This window comes from Ranitomeya imitator, chromosome 2 (genome assembly GCF_032444005.1).
Source record: "Ranitomeya imitator isolate aRanImi1 chromosome 2, aRanImi1.pri, whole genome shotgun sequence".
Lineage (NCBI taxonomy): Eukaryota > Metazoa > Chordata > Amphibia > Anura > Dendrobatidae > Ranitomeya > Ranitomeya imitator.
In genome coordinates, this window is record NC_091283.1 from 507,894,698 (window position 1) to 507,907,813 (window position 13,116).

Genomic DNA, 13,116 nt, shown 5'->3' on the forward strand with positions numbered 1-13,116 from the left:
TTTTACACTTCTGTAACCATAACTATTATTACAGTTAGTGATTGGTTTAGTGTTATACTTAGGACTAAGGATAGAATTAGGGATAGGGTTGTGGATTGGGTTAGAGCTAGGGTACTTAAATTGTTTGTAAGAAGGAACATAAACCAGCTCACCCGTGATACTGCAACCAAACCTCGGGAGCACGGACCCGCTGTGTCCAGGCGTGCAAGATCCAAGAAAAGAAAGGAATGTCCAGCTTCACCGAGTCCATAAAAAAGCGTTTTCTTTATTAACAAACTTTTAACATGGAGGATACAGACTTCAGCACAACCATATGGGTAAGAATCTCAACGCGTTTCATGATTAAGGGAGCCTAGTCTCCAGAAACGCGTTGAGATTCTTACCCATATGGTTGTGCTGAAGTCTGTATCCTCCATGTTAAAAGTTTGTTAATAAAGAAAACGCTTTTTTATGGACTCGGTGAAGCTGGACATTCCTTTCTTTTCTTGGTACTTAAATTGTTACATGAAAAAAAAATGTAATAAAAAAAACATACAACTTTTCATTTATAAAATTCTAGCTCTGATTTTTGGAAAAAGCAGGAAAAGAAACTAGAAGGTCAAAGTGCAAACCTAATTATATGAATATTTGCTTCAAATTACAAAATCCAATATGTGCTTGCCATACAACGAGTTCAGTACTGGGTTGGTGGAAGGGATTCAGGGAGTGCTAACTATTCAGGGGTTAGACAGGGGATGCAAAATAATTGTTGGGCATTTGTAACATGTGCAATTAATGTAATTAATCTGTTATGAATGAAGACTGACAAGAGGTAACTATATAACCATTTTATTATATCATAAATATTACAATCATTAGTAAGTAACACATAAACATATAATACTGAAAAAAAAGACGTTATTACATATCTACATATACAACTGTGCAAAATATTTGTAATCCAAAGCAACATATAATCTGTGTTCATTACTACACAGGATTGACCCCATTAAAGGACAGGAGAATTCACATTCGGTAGCTTATAATTAATTTTTACAGATAAGCCCCAGCTGTACATAGAATTGACTAAACACCCATCCAATGACCCCAAAGTCTTCAGATCTTTCTTTCGCACATTTGAACTTCCTAAATCTGCTGCATGTAGCTTAGTTACTGAAATTAAAAATACAAATGGGATGCAGCTCATAAATTCACAGGCAATCTACCAAAAACAGACAATGAAAAAACCTTTCAGCAATAGGGTCCTATCCTTCAGGAACAAGTTGTAACATCCTATCCTCTGGTTATAACATTTTATCCTTTAGGATCAGTTATAACTTCCTATCCTTCAGCTTCCTCTTCCATGACCGCTCCATATCTCATACTTTCTAATGCCAATTCATTTTGCACTTCAACTATACCTGTATCCAATGTCCAATGACTTATTGTTCACGGACATGAGAAAATGCAAGTACCACAAACCTATCTTCCTCTGAACCACTAATTTCTATACATGACATCTTGAACCTTCTCAAAAACAATGAAAAGATGGGTGAACGTTCCACCTCTCACTGCAAAGCTGATGTTCTAACAAACAAGACTTTGGGATTATTGACTTCTAACACTTGTAGAGGATAACAAAGGAGCTGAAGTTCAGAACAGTAAAATGATGATCTGGTACATTAATGTAATACAGTAGTTTCCAGACACAAAAATTACTGTACTTTCTTCTGCAATATTCCTACCACAATCTGAGCAATTTGTCTATAAATGAATTTGCTAATGGACATTCTGCTTCTAGGCATGAACTCAGTAACTGAGATTCTAGTGCAAACACAATGCAGACACAAACTGCATTCAAACCTGGCCTTCTTATGACTAATACAATTTTCAGATGGTACACACCCCATGCCACTGTCCATCATAGTCCTTTAGCCTCTCTGAACCTCCTGAGACATAGATCTGGTGAAGGAAGATGCCAGGCCAGGTTTAGAGAGTTCCATACGTGCTGGCTGCATGACTGGAGGCAACTCTTTGGTGATTTGAGAGACGGGTATCTTGTCTTGGCATAACCCATCAGTGCCGGGATTGCTGAGGGCTCTCTCAAACTCAATCATGCTACGAAGCTGTGGAGGTGTTGCCATGCGATCCATTTTGGAGGAGAGGTCTGCTGGCTTGAAGATAGGCAGTGGCAGTGTCCTCATGTAGGGCAACTGATATTGAGTAAGGCGGTGACCAAGCCGACCCATTTTCATAACCTGAGCTGGAGAACGTTGGACCAGGAAATGTGTCTTGCCCTGCTGTCTGAAGCTTTCTCTTCTCCAAACATTGGCATCACGAGCATTGCAGCTGAATGACAGAAAAAAGGGAGTCAGTCACATATTCTATGTAATATTACATGTTGAGATTAAATTGTACTTTTGTCTTATCCTTGTTTGTACTCTAGACTTCAGTGCCATATATCGGTCTTCAATTGAGATGAGCAAACCTGAATTTAACTGAGAGTGAGCGATGAGCCCAACCCGAAAGAGAGATTTTTTTTTTAGTTCAAATTCGAGTTAAGTTCTTTGGATTAAAATTCTGCTGGCTACCAAAACCAGAACTTCCACTGGTCTGCTCATCCCTAGTCTTTAATAAAATGTATCTTTCCAACATAGTGCCAAAGTCATGGGCTGCGAGGCATCACACGTCATCTATATGTCTACTAGTCTACTATATAATTGTCTAAGGGTCACTTCCGTCTTTCTGTCTGTCCTTCTGTCTGTCACGGATATTCATTGGTCGCGGCCTCTGTCTGTCATGGAATCCAAGTCGCTGATTGGTCGTGGCAAAACGCCCACGACCATTGCCACGACCAATCAGCGACGGGCGCAGTCCGGCGGCAACATGGGCGCTCCATCCTCTCCGCAGTCAGTGCCCACTCCGTACTCCCCTCCATTCAGCACTCACACAGGGTTAATGGCAGCGCTAATGGACCGTGTTATGCCGCGGTGTAACGCACTCCATTAACGCTGCTATTAACCCTGTGTGACCAACTTTTTTACTATTGATGCTGCCTATGCAGCCTCAATAGTAAAAAGATCTAATGTTAAAAATAATATAAAAAATAAAAAATCATCATATACTCACATTCCGGCGCCTTTCCCTCTCCTCGCGACGCTCCGGTGACCAGTCCATGCAAGCGTCAGGTTCCGGTGGGAGATGGTATGCGACAAGGACCTGCCATGACGTCACGGTCATGTGACCGCGACGTCATCACAGGTCCTGCGAGAAAGACCTGCCATGACGTCACGGTCATGTGACCGTGACGTCATCACAGGTCCTGCGCCCATACCAACCCTGGGACCGGAAGCTGCCGGGTGCACCGCACATCGGGCCAGGACTTCAACGGAGGGTGAGTATATGTTTATTTTTTATTTTAAGTCTGTATACTACATGGCTCTGTGCTGTATACCCTGTCGCTGTGCAATATACTACGTGGCTGGGCAGTATACTACGTGACTAGGCAATATACTTCGTGACTGGGCAATATACTACGTGGCTGGGCTATATACTACGTGACTGGGCAATATACTACGTGGCTGGGCAATATACTACGTGGCTGGGCAATATACTACGTGGCTGGGCAATACACTACGTAGCTGGGCAATATACTACGTGGCTGGCCAATATACTACGTGGCTGGGCAATATACTACGTGACTGGGCAATATGCTACGTGGCTGGGCAATATACTATGTAGCTGGGCAATATACTACGTGGCTGGGCAATATACTACGTGACTGGGCAATATATTACGTGACTGGGCAATATACTACGTGACTGGGCAATATACTACGTGGCTGGGCAATATACTACGTGGCTGGGCAATACACTACGTAGCTGGGCAATACACGACGTAGCTGGGCAATATACTACGTGGCTGGGCAATATACTACGTAGCTGGGCAATATACTACGTGGCTAGGCAATATACTACGTGGCTAGGCAATATACTACGCGGCTGGGCAATATACTACGTGACTGGTCAATATGCTACGTGGCTGGGCAATATACTACGTGGGCTGTGCAATATACTACGTGGGCTGGGCAATATACTACGTGACTGGGCAATATACTACGTGACTGGGCAATATACTACGTGACTGGGCAATATGCTACGTGGCTGGGCAATATACTATGTAGCTGGGCAATATACTACGTGGCTGGGCAATATACTACGTGACTGGGCAATATACTACGTGGCTGGGCAATATACTACGTGACTGGGTAATATACTACGTGGCTGGGCAATATGCTACGTGGCTGGGCAATATACTATGTAGCTGGGCAATATACTACGTGACTGGGCAATATACTACGTGACTGGGCAATATACTACGTGGCTGGGCAATATACTACGAGGACATGCATATTCTAGAATACCCGATGCGTTAGAATCGGGCCACCATCTAGTTATAATATAATTGGATAAATTGTCTCACCTTTCCTCTGGTCTACTGAAGACTGATGTATCCAGCCATTCTGCGGAATAGTGCTCATGTCGGGCCATGTTGTCTTCCTTCAATTGACAGCTCAGCTCAGCCATAGTGCTGCCCTCTTCATGTGTCTCTGACTTCCCCACCATCTTGGGTTAAGTGTGTGTTAACAGGTTACAGTAGTTTTTGCTGTGCGTTTCCTCTGAGGCTTGTTCTCCCCTACAGTGTTGTGTCCTGGGTTTATATACACTTGGCTGCATCTATTTTCATTCTGCTTTGTAACAATCTATATCTATCCACAGAGTCATCCTCACCCGCTTCTAACCCCTCACACCCACACAGTGACCACTGACTGACACACAGGACAGATATGGAACTGTGCCCAGATGCCACTGTTTATGGGAACATGCTCACTACAGCAAGATGCGATCATTGCTATTCATTTTGTCATCAGATCAAAGTTACACAGTTCCCGGCACAGGTTGTGCTTATTATGTTATCTGTTATCAACTATTACTGGGGTTCCCAACTCAGAATCTGTCAACAAGATTTTTGCAATGATCTCATTACTAGACTATCAGGACTGGATCACACTGAGCTGGGTATATATGTAATGTGCAGTGATCTCCTGACTGTAAATTATCAGGACAGGATCACACAGTGCTGGATCTCTATATAATGTACAGTGATCTCCTGACTCCTACACAGAACCAAAGGAGTATATGTCCAAAACAATTTTAACAAAATCAATATTTTATTAATAAATACATAGTCATAACCAGTATAAAACAGACATGAGAAGCACAGACATCAACTCATGTGGGCGGAAGCACCACAACTGCAATAACAGAATGAGTCAGTGAGCGGGCCAGTAAGGGTATAGTCCATATCCACTGTTACCTATACAACATATAAAGCCCATTTAGTAGGATTGGATATAAGTGGATGTACCTAAATCTCCGTATAAATAATAAGCATAAAAAGCTCCATCTCCTCTATCCAATTCAACAAGGTACAAAATGTAAGGGACCCCTTTAAAGGACGCTCAACTTACCCATGGTAATATCTGTGTGTGCGCTCCACAGCAGACTATATATCATGCAGTACCACGTTCGTGATATATTTGGCCAGATGTACTTGTAATCTGTGTTATGTTGGATTAACCTCACGTGAAATTCGAGTTCGTACCCGTGAGCATGTTAGAGATATTCGGGCAGCTGTGGAGATAGAGGATTCTGCTCTTTTGAAGACTATTCCCCGCCACTTCAAGCTATATCACGGATGCAATCCAAAAGATCTTCAGTTAATTGGGATTGACTGAGTAAGGTGTGGTATTAGGGGTGATTTGAAGCGTACCCTGGCCCAATTAGAATGCCGTTGGATTACAACATTGGGTACTATGGTCCCAATGGGTCTCAATGAGCAGTTGAGCATCTCGGCATTCCTCTGAAGATATACATATCTTTGGTCTTTTTAGGTCGGTTCCTTTTTTAGGTTTTGGTTTTTATTTGTGTGTGTCTTTATTGTCTTTCTATATAGTTACTCATCTCATTATGTTATGCCATCTACTGGTCGATTTTCTGTATGCAGTAGTCCTTGGGAGCAGTTTTCCTGCTTTGGAGAGGAGTCCTGGAAAGAGGGTCCATGGAGAATTTAGAGTTTTCCCATATTGGGGTGTGGGATTTTCACTAATGGTATTTGGAAGAAGCAAAAAGAACAAAAGGAGACTCAAAAGGGAAAGAAAAGAAAAAAGAAAATAAGCACTAAAGAATATGATGAACTAATGTCACTTTTTGTTATTTTTCACTGGTCTATGGCCCACATAGTTTGGGGTTGGTATACGTATATCCTGTACTATTATGATCGGATTTATATTGTTCTTTGTATATTACCTGTTCTCTGCATTTGTACCTTTCTGCACTTATCACTTTAGTTAGGTTGAAAGATATGGGATGCCTTTATCTCATTTGATATGTATATATGTATACATAGTTTTTATAACTCCTCTGTAGCATACAGGGACTTTTTCATCTCCGTTTATCTGTTTTTACCTTCCCGGCATGTGCGCATGCTCACTGTGGCTGTATCCTGATACATACTTGCGGGCCTCCGTAATGTCTAGCGGGCGATATGACATCATGGGTATTTCCCTTTGCCCGCTTTGACATGTGTGCGGTCTGCGAGGATGTGTCTTGTGGGGCCTGCTACATGGTGCACATGCGCCATAGTATGCCGGGGAGTTTGCTATTGGTGGCGCGTAGAGGCTATGCCTGTCGTTGCTATGATACACTGTCGGGTATCCGCGTTCTAGTGCGCATGCGCGGGTGGTGACTTACGGCTGTGACGACATGTATGGCGTTTGATATACTAATATGCGCAGGCGCCGCGCAGGTTAATTAGCAGTGGGAACAGCTGTGCCATTGGCATATAAGCATTCGGGAATGACACACATACACAGCCCCCGGAAGAAGCCCACGCGAAACGCGCGTTGGGGCTGCTGTGGAGCGCACACTGACAGTTATTACCATGGGTAAGTTGAGCGTCCTTTAAAGGGGTCCCTTACATTTTGTACCTTGTTGAATTGGATAGAGGAGATGGAGCATTTTATGCTTATTATTTATACGGAGATTTAGGTACATCCACTTATATCCAGTCCTACTAAATGGGCTTTATATGTTGTATAGGTAACAGTGGATATGGACTATACCCTTGCTGGCCCGCTCACTGACTCATTCTGTTATTGCAGTTGTGGCGCTTCCCCCCACATGAGTTGATGTCTGTGCTTTTCATGTCCGTTTTATACTGGTTATGACTATGTATTTATTCATAAAATATTTATTTTGTTAAAATTGTTTTGAACATATATTCCTTTGGTTCTGTGTAGGATTTATGGTTTTTTGGAGTGCCTAGGGATATATATGGGTCTATCAATGTGGCAATTTGCCCTCTGGAGATATCTCTTTATGTACCAGTGGACTGGTTTTCTATTAGTGATCTCCTGACTATAGATTATCTGGACAGAATCACGCAGTGCTGGATCTCTATATAATGTACAGTGATCTCCTGACTGTAGATTATCAGATTGGGATCACACAGTGCTGGATCTCTATATACAGTAATGTACAGTGATCTCCTGACTAGATTATCAGGACAGGATCACATAGTGCTGGATCTCTATATACAGTAATGTACAGTGATCTCCTGACTGTAGATTATCAGGACAGGATCACACAGGGCTGGATCTCTATATAATATACAGTGATCTTCTGACTGTAGATTATCAGGAAAGGATCACACAGTGGTGGATCTCTATATAATGTACAGTGATCTCCTGACTGTAGATTATCAGAACGGGATCACATAGTGCTGGATCTTTATATACAGTAATGTACAGTGATCTCCTGACTGTAGATTGTCAGGACAGGATCAAACAGAGCTGGATCTCTATATAATGTACAGTGATCTGACTGTAGATTACCAGGACAGGATCACACAGTGGTGGAATTCTCTATAATGTACAGTTATCTCCTGAGTGTAGATTAATAGGACAGGATCAGAGTGGTGGGTATATATTTATAAATAACATACGGTGATCTCCATGTGTAGTAGTATCACACATTACTGGCTGGGCAGGATGAAACAGCTGCGGCTTATAATTGAGTGTGTTTTTCTGACCATTCCAGTTGACCATTTCCAGTGTGTCCAGACCAGACCAGCAAGGACCGCTGGGTAGGCAACGCACGATATACTACCATTCATATACAAGTAATTGTTTTCTCTTTTCAGCCAGGGAGATGTAGGTAACCTGGTAGCCATGTTGAAAAGGATGGGTGGCTGGCAAAATTGTGCCCTTGGGCAGGTGTGGGAGGGCAGGTGATAACCTGTTGATTTTAGAAAGGGAAAAGAGCTAGTAACCTGTTACTCACAGCGAAAGGAAGACAGGTGGTTTCCAACGTGTTTTCCATGCAGCTGAGAGGGAGGATTGAAATAGATTGTTCATAGAACTCTGGTCGTTAATTTACAGTTTAGTGACTTTTTGGACCTCCAGTGATAGAATTGATGATGTTGCCTGGACATTTCTCCAGTTTTGTCATCCATATGCTGAGGTTAAAGACTGACGCGTAGTCTGGGTCAGTAACTGTCCATGTAGCAAACTGCAAGTAAATAAGAAGGATCCATTGCCTCCGCCCGGTGTGATAGGCTCGGCCTCCGCAGCTTTGTCATTCTCAGGTCATTGAGGTGCATCCTTAATCTCTTCATTTTTTTTTAATTAATCTAAAGATTAAAAAACATTCCTTCCGTTATTAGCGCAGCTGTCTCACTTTATTCGGGTAGTATCAACTGGCTGCTGTTCAATGTCAATGTGACCTTCACAATTCTCCTCTATGAAATCAACAAGCTCAGCACCATTAATCTCCATGTCTGATTTCATGCCAATATGCAATCTGAGAAAGTTATTTTAAAGCCTGTACCCACTTTGCTGGCACCCGCACATACTTTGCTTCTGTTGGAGGGATAAAAAGCTACTTAATCCACTACTAATTATTTTTGTTAGGAGCCTGTGTGTTGCTTTCTTATGAAAGTGGATCGAAATTAAAAATCAGACTTGTTTTCTAGCAAATGCATGTTAGTTTGGGTATGGATACTAATTTGGAGAGACCATATAGCCAGGTGCCCATTGTTACCTGCTTTAAGACTGACATGTATGTTACCATTCAATAATTATTTCATAGGTGATAACCAATCAGATTAGCAGATGTCTGTGCAAATTAATCCCAAACATGTTGGAAAAGCATTTTGGCAGATGGTCATCATTGACAGCTGGCGCCGCTGCATAAAGTATTACAAGAACCTGATCTTACATCTTTGCTATGTCCAAGCAAATGTAGCCCCTGATCTTTCTGTATAAACAAAATTAAGCTACTAAGTTGATGTATTATAACAGGACTGTTAAAGGGGTGATCCAACATCACCACCCCTTTAGTACCACAGCCCATAATCATTATTGCTGAATGTTACAAGCCTGTGCTGAAGTAGTTGCCAAAACAATGTCACCTTCACACAATCACCTCGTGCTCTGCAGCTATTGACTAAAGGCTCGCCCTAATCTGCTTAAAAAAAATCACTCTAAGGGCGGGAACACACACAACGTATAAAAATATGGTCCGTTTTACACGGATGAGAATCACACAAATGTTTAAAAAACAGTGATCCGTGTGCAGTGCGAGGATGCGATTTCTTCGCATCAAATTATCCGTGTGACATCCGTATGGCATCCGTACGGCGAGATTTTCTCGCCAGCTTGCAAAACGGACATAGAATGGATCCATGGCCTCAAAAATTATTAAAAACATATATACAGTCTAAATATATATATATATATATATATATGTCAGTGAGACACATACATATATTTATATTTCATACAGCGCTAGATAGAAGAAAAGCCGGTAATTCAATTGCCGGCTTTTCCTATCTCCTTCCCAAATCCGACAGGATATGAGACATGGTTTACATACAGTAAACCATCTCATATCCCTTCTTTCATTACAGATTCCTCTTTAGTAATGTAAGAAGTGTCTTTGTGTCAAATTTGGGGGCTCTAGCTATTAAATTAAAGGGTTAAATCCTGGAAAAAATTGTTGTGGGCTCCCGCGCAATTTTCTCCGCCAGAGTGGGAAAGCCAGTGACTGAGGGCAGATATTAATAGCCTAGAGAGGGTCCATGGTTATTGGCCCCCTCTGGCTAAAAACATTTGCCCCCAGCCACCCCAGAAAAGGCACATCTGGAAGATGCACCTATTCTGGCACTTAGCCTCTCTCTTCCCACTCCCCTGTAGCGGTGGGATATGGGGTAATGAAGGGTTAATGTCACCTTGCTATTGTAAAGTGACATTAAGCCAGGTTAATAATGGAGAGGCGTCAATTATGACACCTATCCATTATTAATCCAATAGTACGAAATGGTTAATAAAACACACACACATTATTAAAAAGTTCCGACAATAAAAATAAATAATGTGAAGGACGGCACTTCTGGACTAGGACTTTTTATAAACAACCGGTTAGCAGGTGTCACGAAAGCTCTGGGTGTCTGGTGCTCTGCATTAGTAGCAAATAGCTTGATTTACAATAAGTCCTTACTCCATTCCCGCACCCTCCTGTACACCTAATGGATGTATGAATATATTTCTTCCAATTAAGAGCACGAATACACAGCAACAGAAGGGTGAGTGCCGCATATATTTCTCTTCTTCTGCTTTATTATTAAAAAGTATTTTAATGAAATAAAGACACATGGGAACTTTTCAGAATATTTTCCCACGCTCGAGTTCATATGAATTCATCCAGCAGAGGGCGCATCACCGCGACTCGAGGTTACTACAGTACATTCCCCTGCATTCCATTCATTCACCAAGTTTTACAGTCAGGAGCACAGCTGCATTAGCAGAGCTCCTGGGTGTAAAATTATTTAAACCCTTCAGATGGATTTACAGTGTGGGACAAGACTGTAGCGACGGAAGGTATGAGATACTGTTGTTTTTTTTTTTTTAACTTTGATTCAGGTGACAACGGTCTTCAGGTGGATTAAGAGTATAATAAAATATTAAAACACCATGTGTTTTTATTTCATTAAAATACTTTTTTTTTAATAATGTGTGTGTGTTTTATTAACCATTTCGTACTATTGGATTAATAATGGATAGGTGTCATAATTGACGCCTCTCCATTATTAACCTGGCTTAATGTCACCTTACAATAGCAAGGTGACATTAATTGACATTAACCCTTCATTACCCCATATCCCACTGCTACATGGGAGCAGGGAGAGGCTAAGTGCCAGAATTGGCACATCTTACAGATGTGCCTTTTCTGGGGTGGCTGGGGGCAGATGTTTTAAGCCAGGGGGGCCAATAACCATGGTCCCTCTCTAGGCTATTGAATTACCGGCTTTTAAGCTATCTAGCGCTGAATTAAATATAAATATATATATGTGTGTCTCACTGAGTATATATACACACCTATTCTATGTGTACACATTTATTTTACCTACTAGATGGTGGCCTGATTCTAACGCATCGGGTATTCTAGTATATGCATGTCCACGTAGTATATTGCCCAGCCACGTAGTATATTGCCCAGCGACGTAGTATATTGGCCAGCCACGTAGTATATTGCATATACCTATTCTATGTGTACACATTTATTCTACCTATTCTATTCTATTCTGTCAGTGTGATTTTTCTGTACACCGCGCTGAATTGCTGGCTTTTCTATAGAACACCGCTGCATATTTCTCGCAAGTCACACTGATGGTCCGTGTGTAATCTGATTTTTTTCTCGCCCCCATAGACTTTCATTGGCGATTCTCGGCCAAGATACGCTGACAATCGCAACATGCTGCGATTTCACTCGGATCCTGAATACGGCCGAGAAAACAACGGATAATAGGAGCTGCCCCATTGATTAACATTGAGCCGAGTGCTATGCAATTTTTTTTATCGCAATGCACTCGGCCGTATTACGGTCTAGTGTGACCCCAGCCTAAAGTTGAGCCAGAAAAGTAGGATGAGTGGCATGCGAGTACAATGGGATTTTTCTCACATAGCATCTATAGGACGTGCATATGCAATCCATTTTTGGCATCAGCTTTTACATACTGTAATTTTGTGATTTAAAGCTAGTTTACAAACTAATGAAGTAATCTTATACAGATAGGATATATAGATAGAATAAATAGGATATGTCCTGTAGATATTTAATGTCACAAACCCCTTGTATATAATAAACTAGCACACTTTAGTGCCTTTCATGTAGTACTAAAGGGTGTTAAGTAGTGATGAGCTAGTATACTCGTTGCTCGAGTTTCTTCGAGCATGCTCGGGTGGTCTCCGAGTATTTCGTCATGCTCAGAGATTTAGTTTTTGTCAATGCAGCTGCATGATTTGCGGCTGCCAGACAGCAAATGTATTCAAGCTGTCTAGCTGCTGCAAATCATGTAGCTGCGTTGACATAAACTAAAACCCCGAGCACGCCGAAATACTCTGAGACCACCCGAGCATGCTCTGAGAAACCCAAGCAACGAGTATACTCGCTCATCACTAGTGTTAAGCCTTATTAACCCTATTAAATAAATAATTATAAACAAAATGGCATGGGATCTTCATTTTTTTTGTTTTTTTTTTAATAACCAGCTAAGGGAATGCAGACAGCTTTGAACTGGTGTTATTATTTTGAGACGGGGTCAATATTAGGGATGAGTGAATATACTCGTTGCTCGGGTTTTCCCGAGAACGCTCAGGTGGTCTCCGAGTATTTGTGACTGCGTGGAGATTTAGTTTTTGTTGACGCAGCTGCCTGATTTATGGCTGCTAGCCAGCCTGAGTGCATGTGGGGGTTGCTTGGTTGCTAGGGAATCCCCACATGTAATCAAGCTGGCTAGCAGCCATAAATCATGCAGCTGAGGCAAAGAAAACTAAATCTCCGAGCAGTCACAAATACTCGGAGACCACCCGAGCGTGCTTGGAAAAACCCAAGCAACAAGTATATTAGCTCATCACTAGTCAATATCCATGGACCTTTACAGCCTATTAATAAAAGCTCACAGCTGTCTGCGTTGTCTTTACTGGTTATTAGAAAGGGGGACACAAAAAAATGACAT

The 13,116-nt window shown here is 41.8% G+C and overlaps 1 protein-coding gene across 1 annotated transcript; it reads right to left on the reverse strand.

Moving 5' to 3' along the window:
• Positions 1 to 812: 812 nt before the first annotated feature.
• Positions 813 to 4,774, reverse strand: TCAP (titin-cap). The gene is made up of 2 exons (XM_069751655.1): positions 4,462 to 4,774; positions 813 to 2,328 (listed from the first exon to the last, which is right to left on the reverse strand). Exons 1-2 carry the CDS (start codon positions 4,602 to 4,604, stop codon positions 1,911 to 1,913), a joined length of 561 nt encoding a protein of 186 aa, XP_069607756.1. The 5' UTR covers positions 4,605 to 4,774; the 3' UTR covers positions 813 to 1,910.
• Positions 4,775 to 13,116: the final 8,342 nt, after the last annotated feature.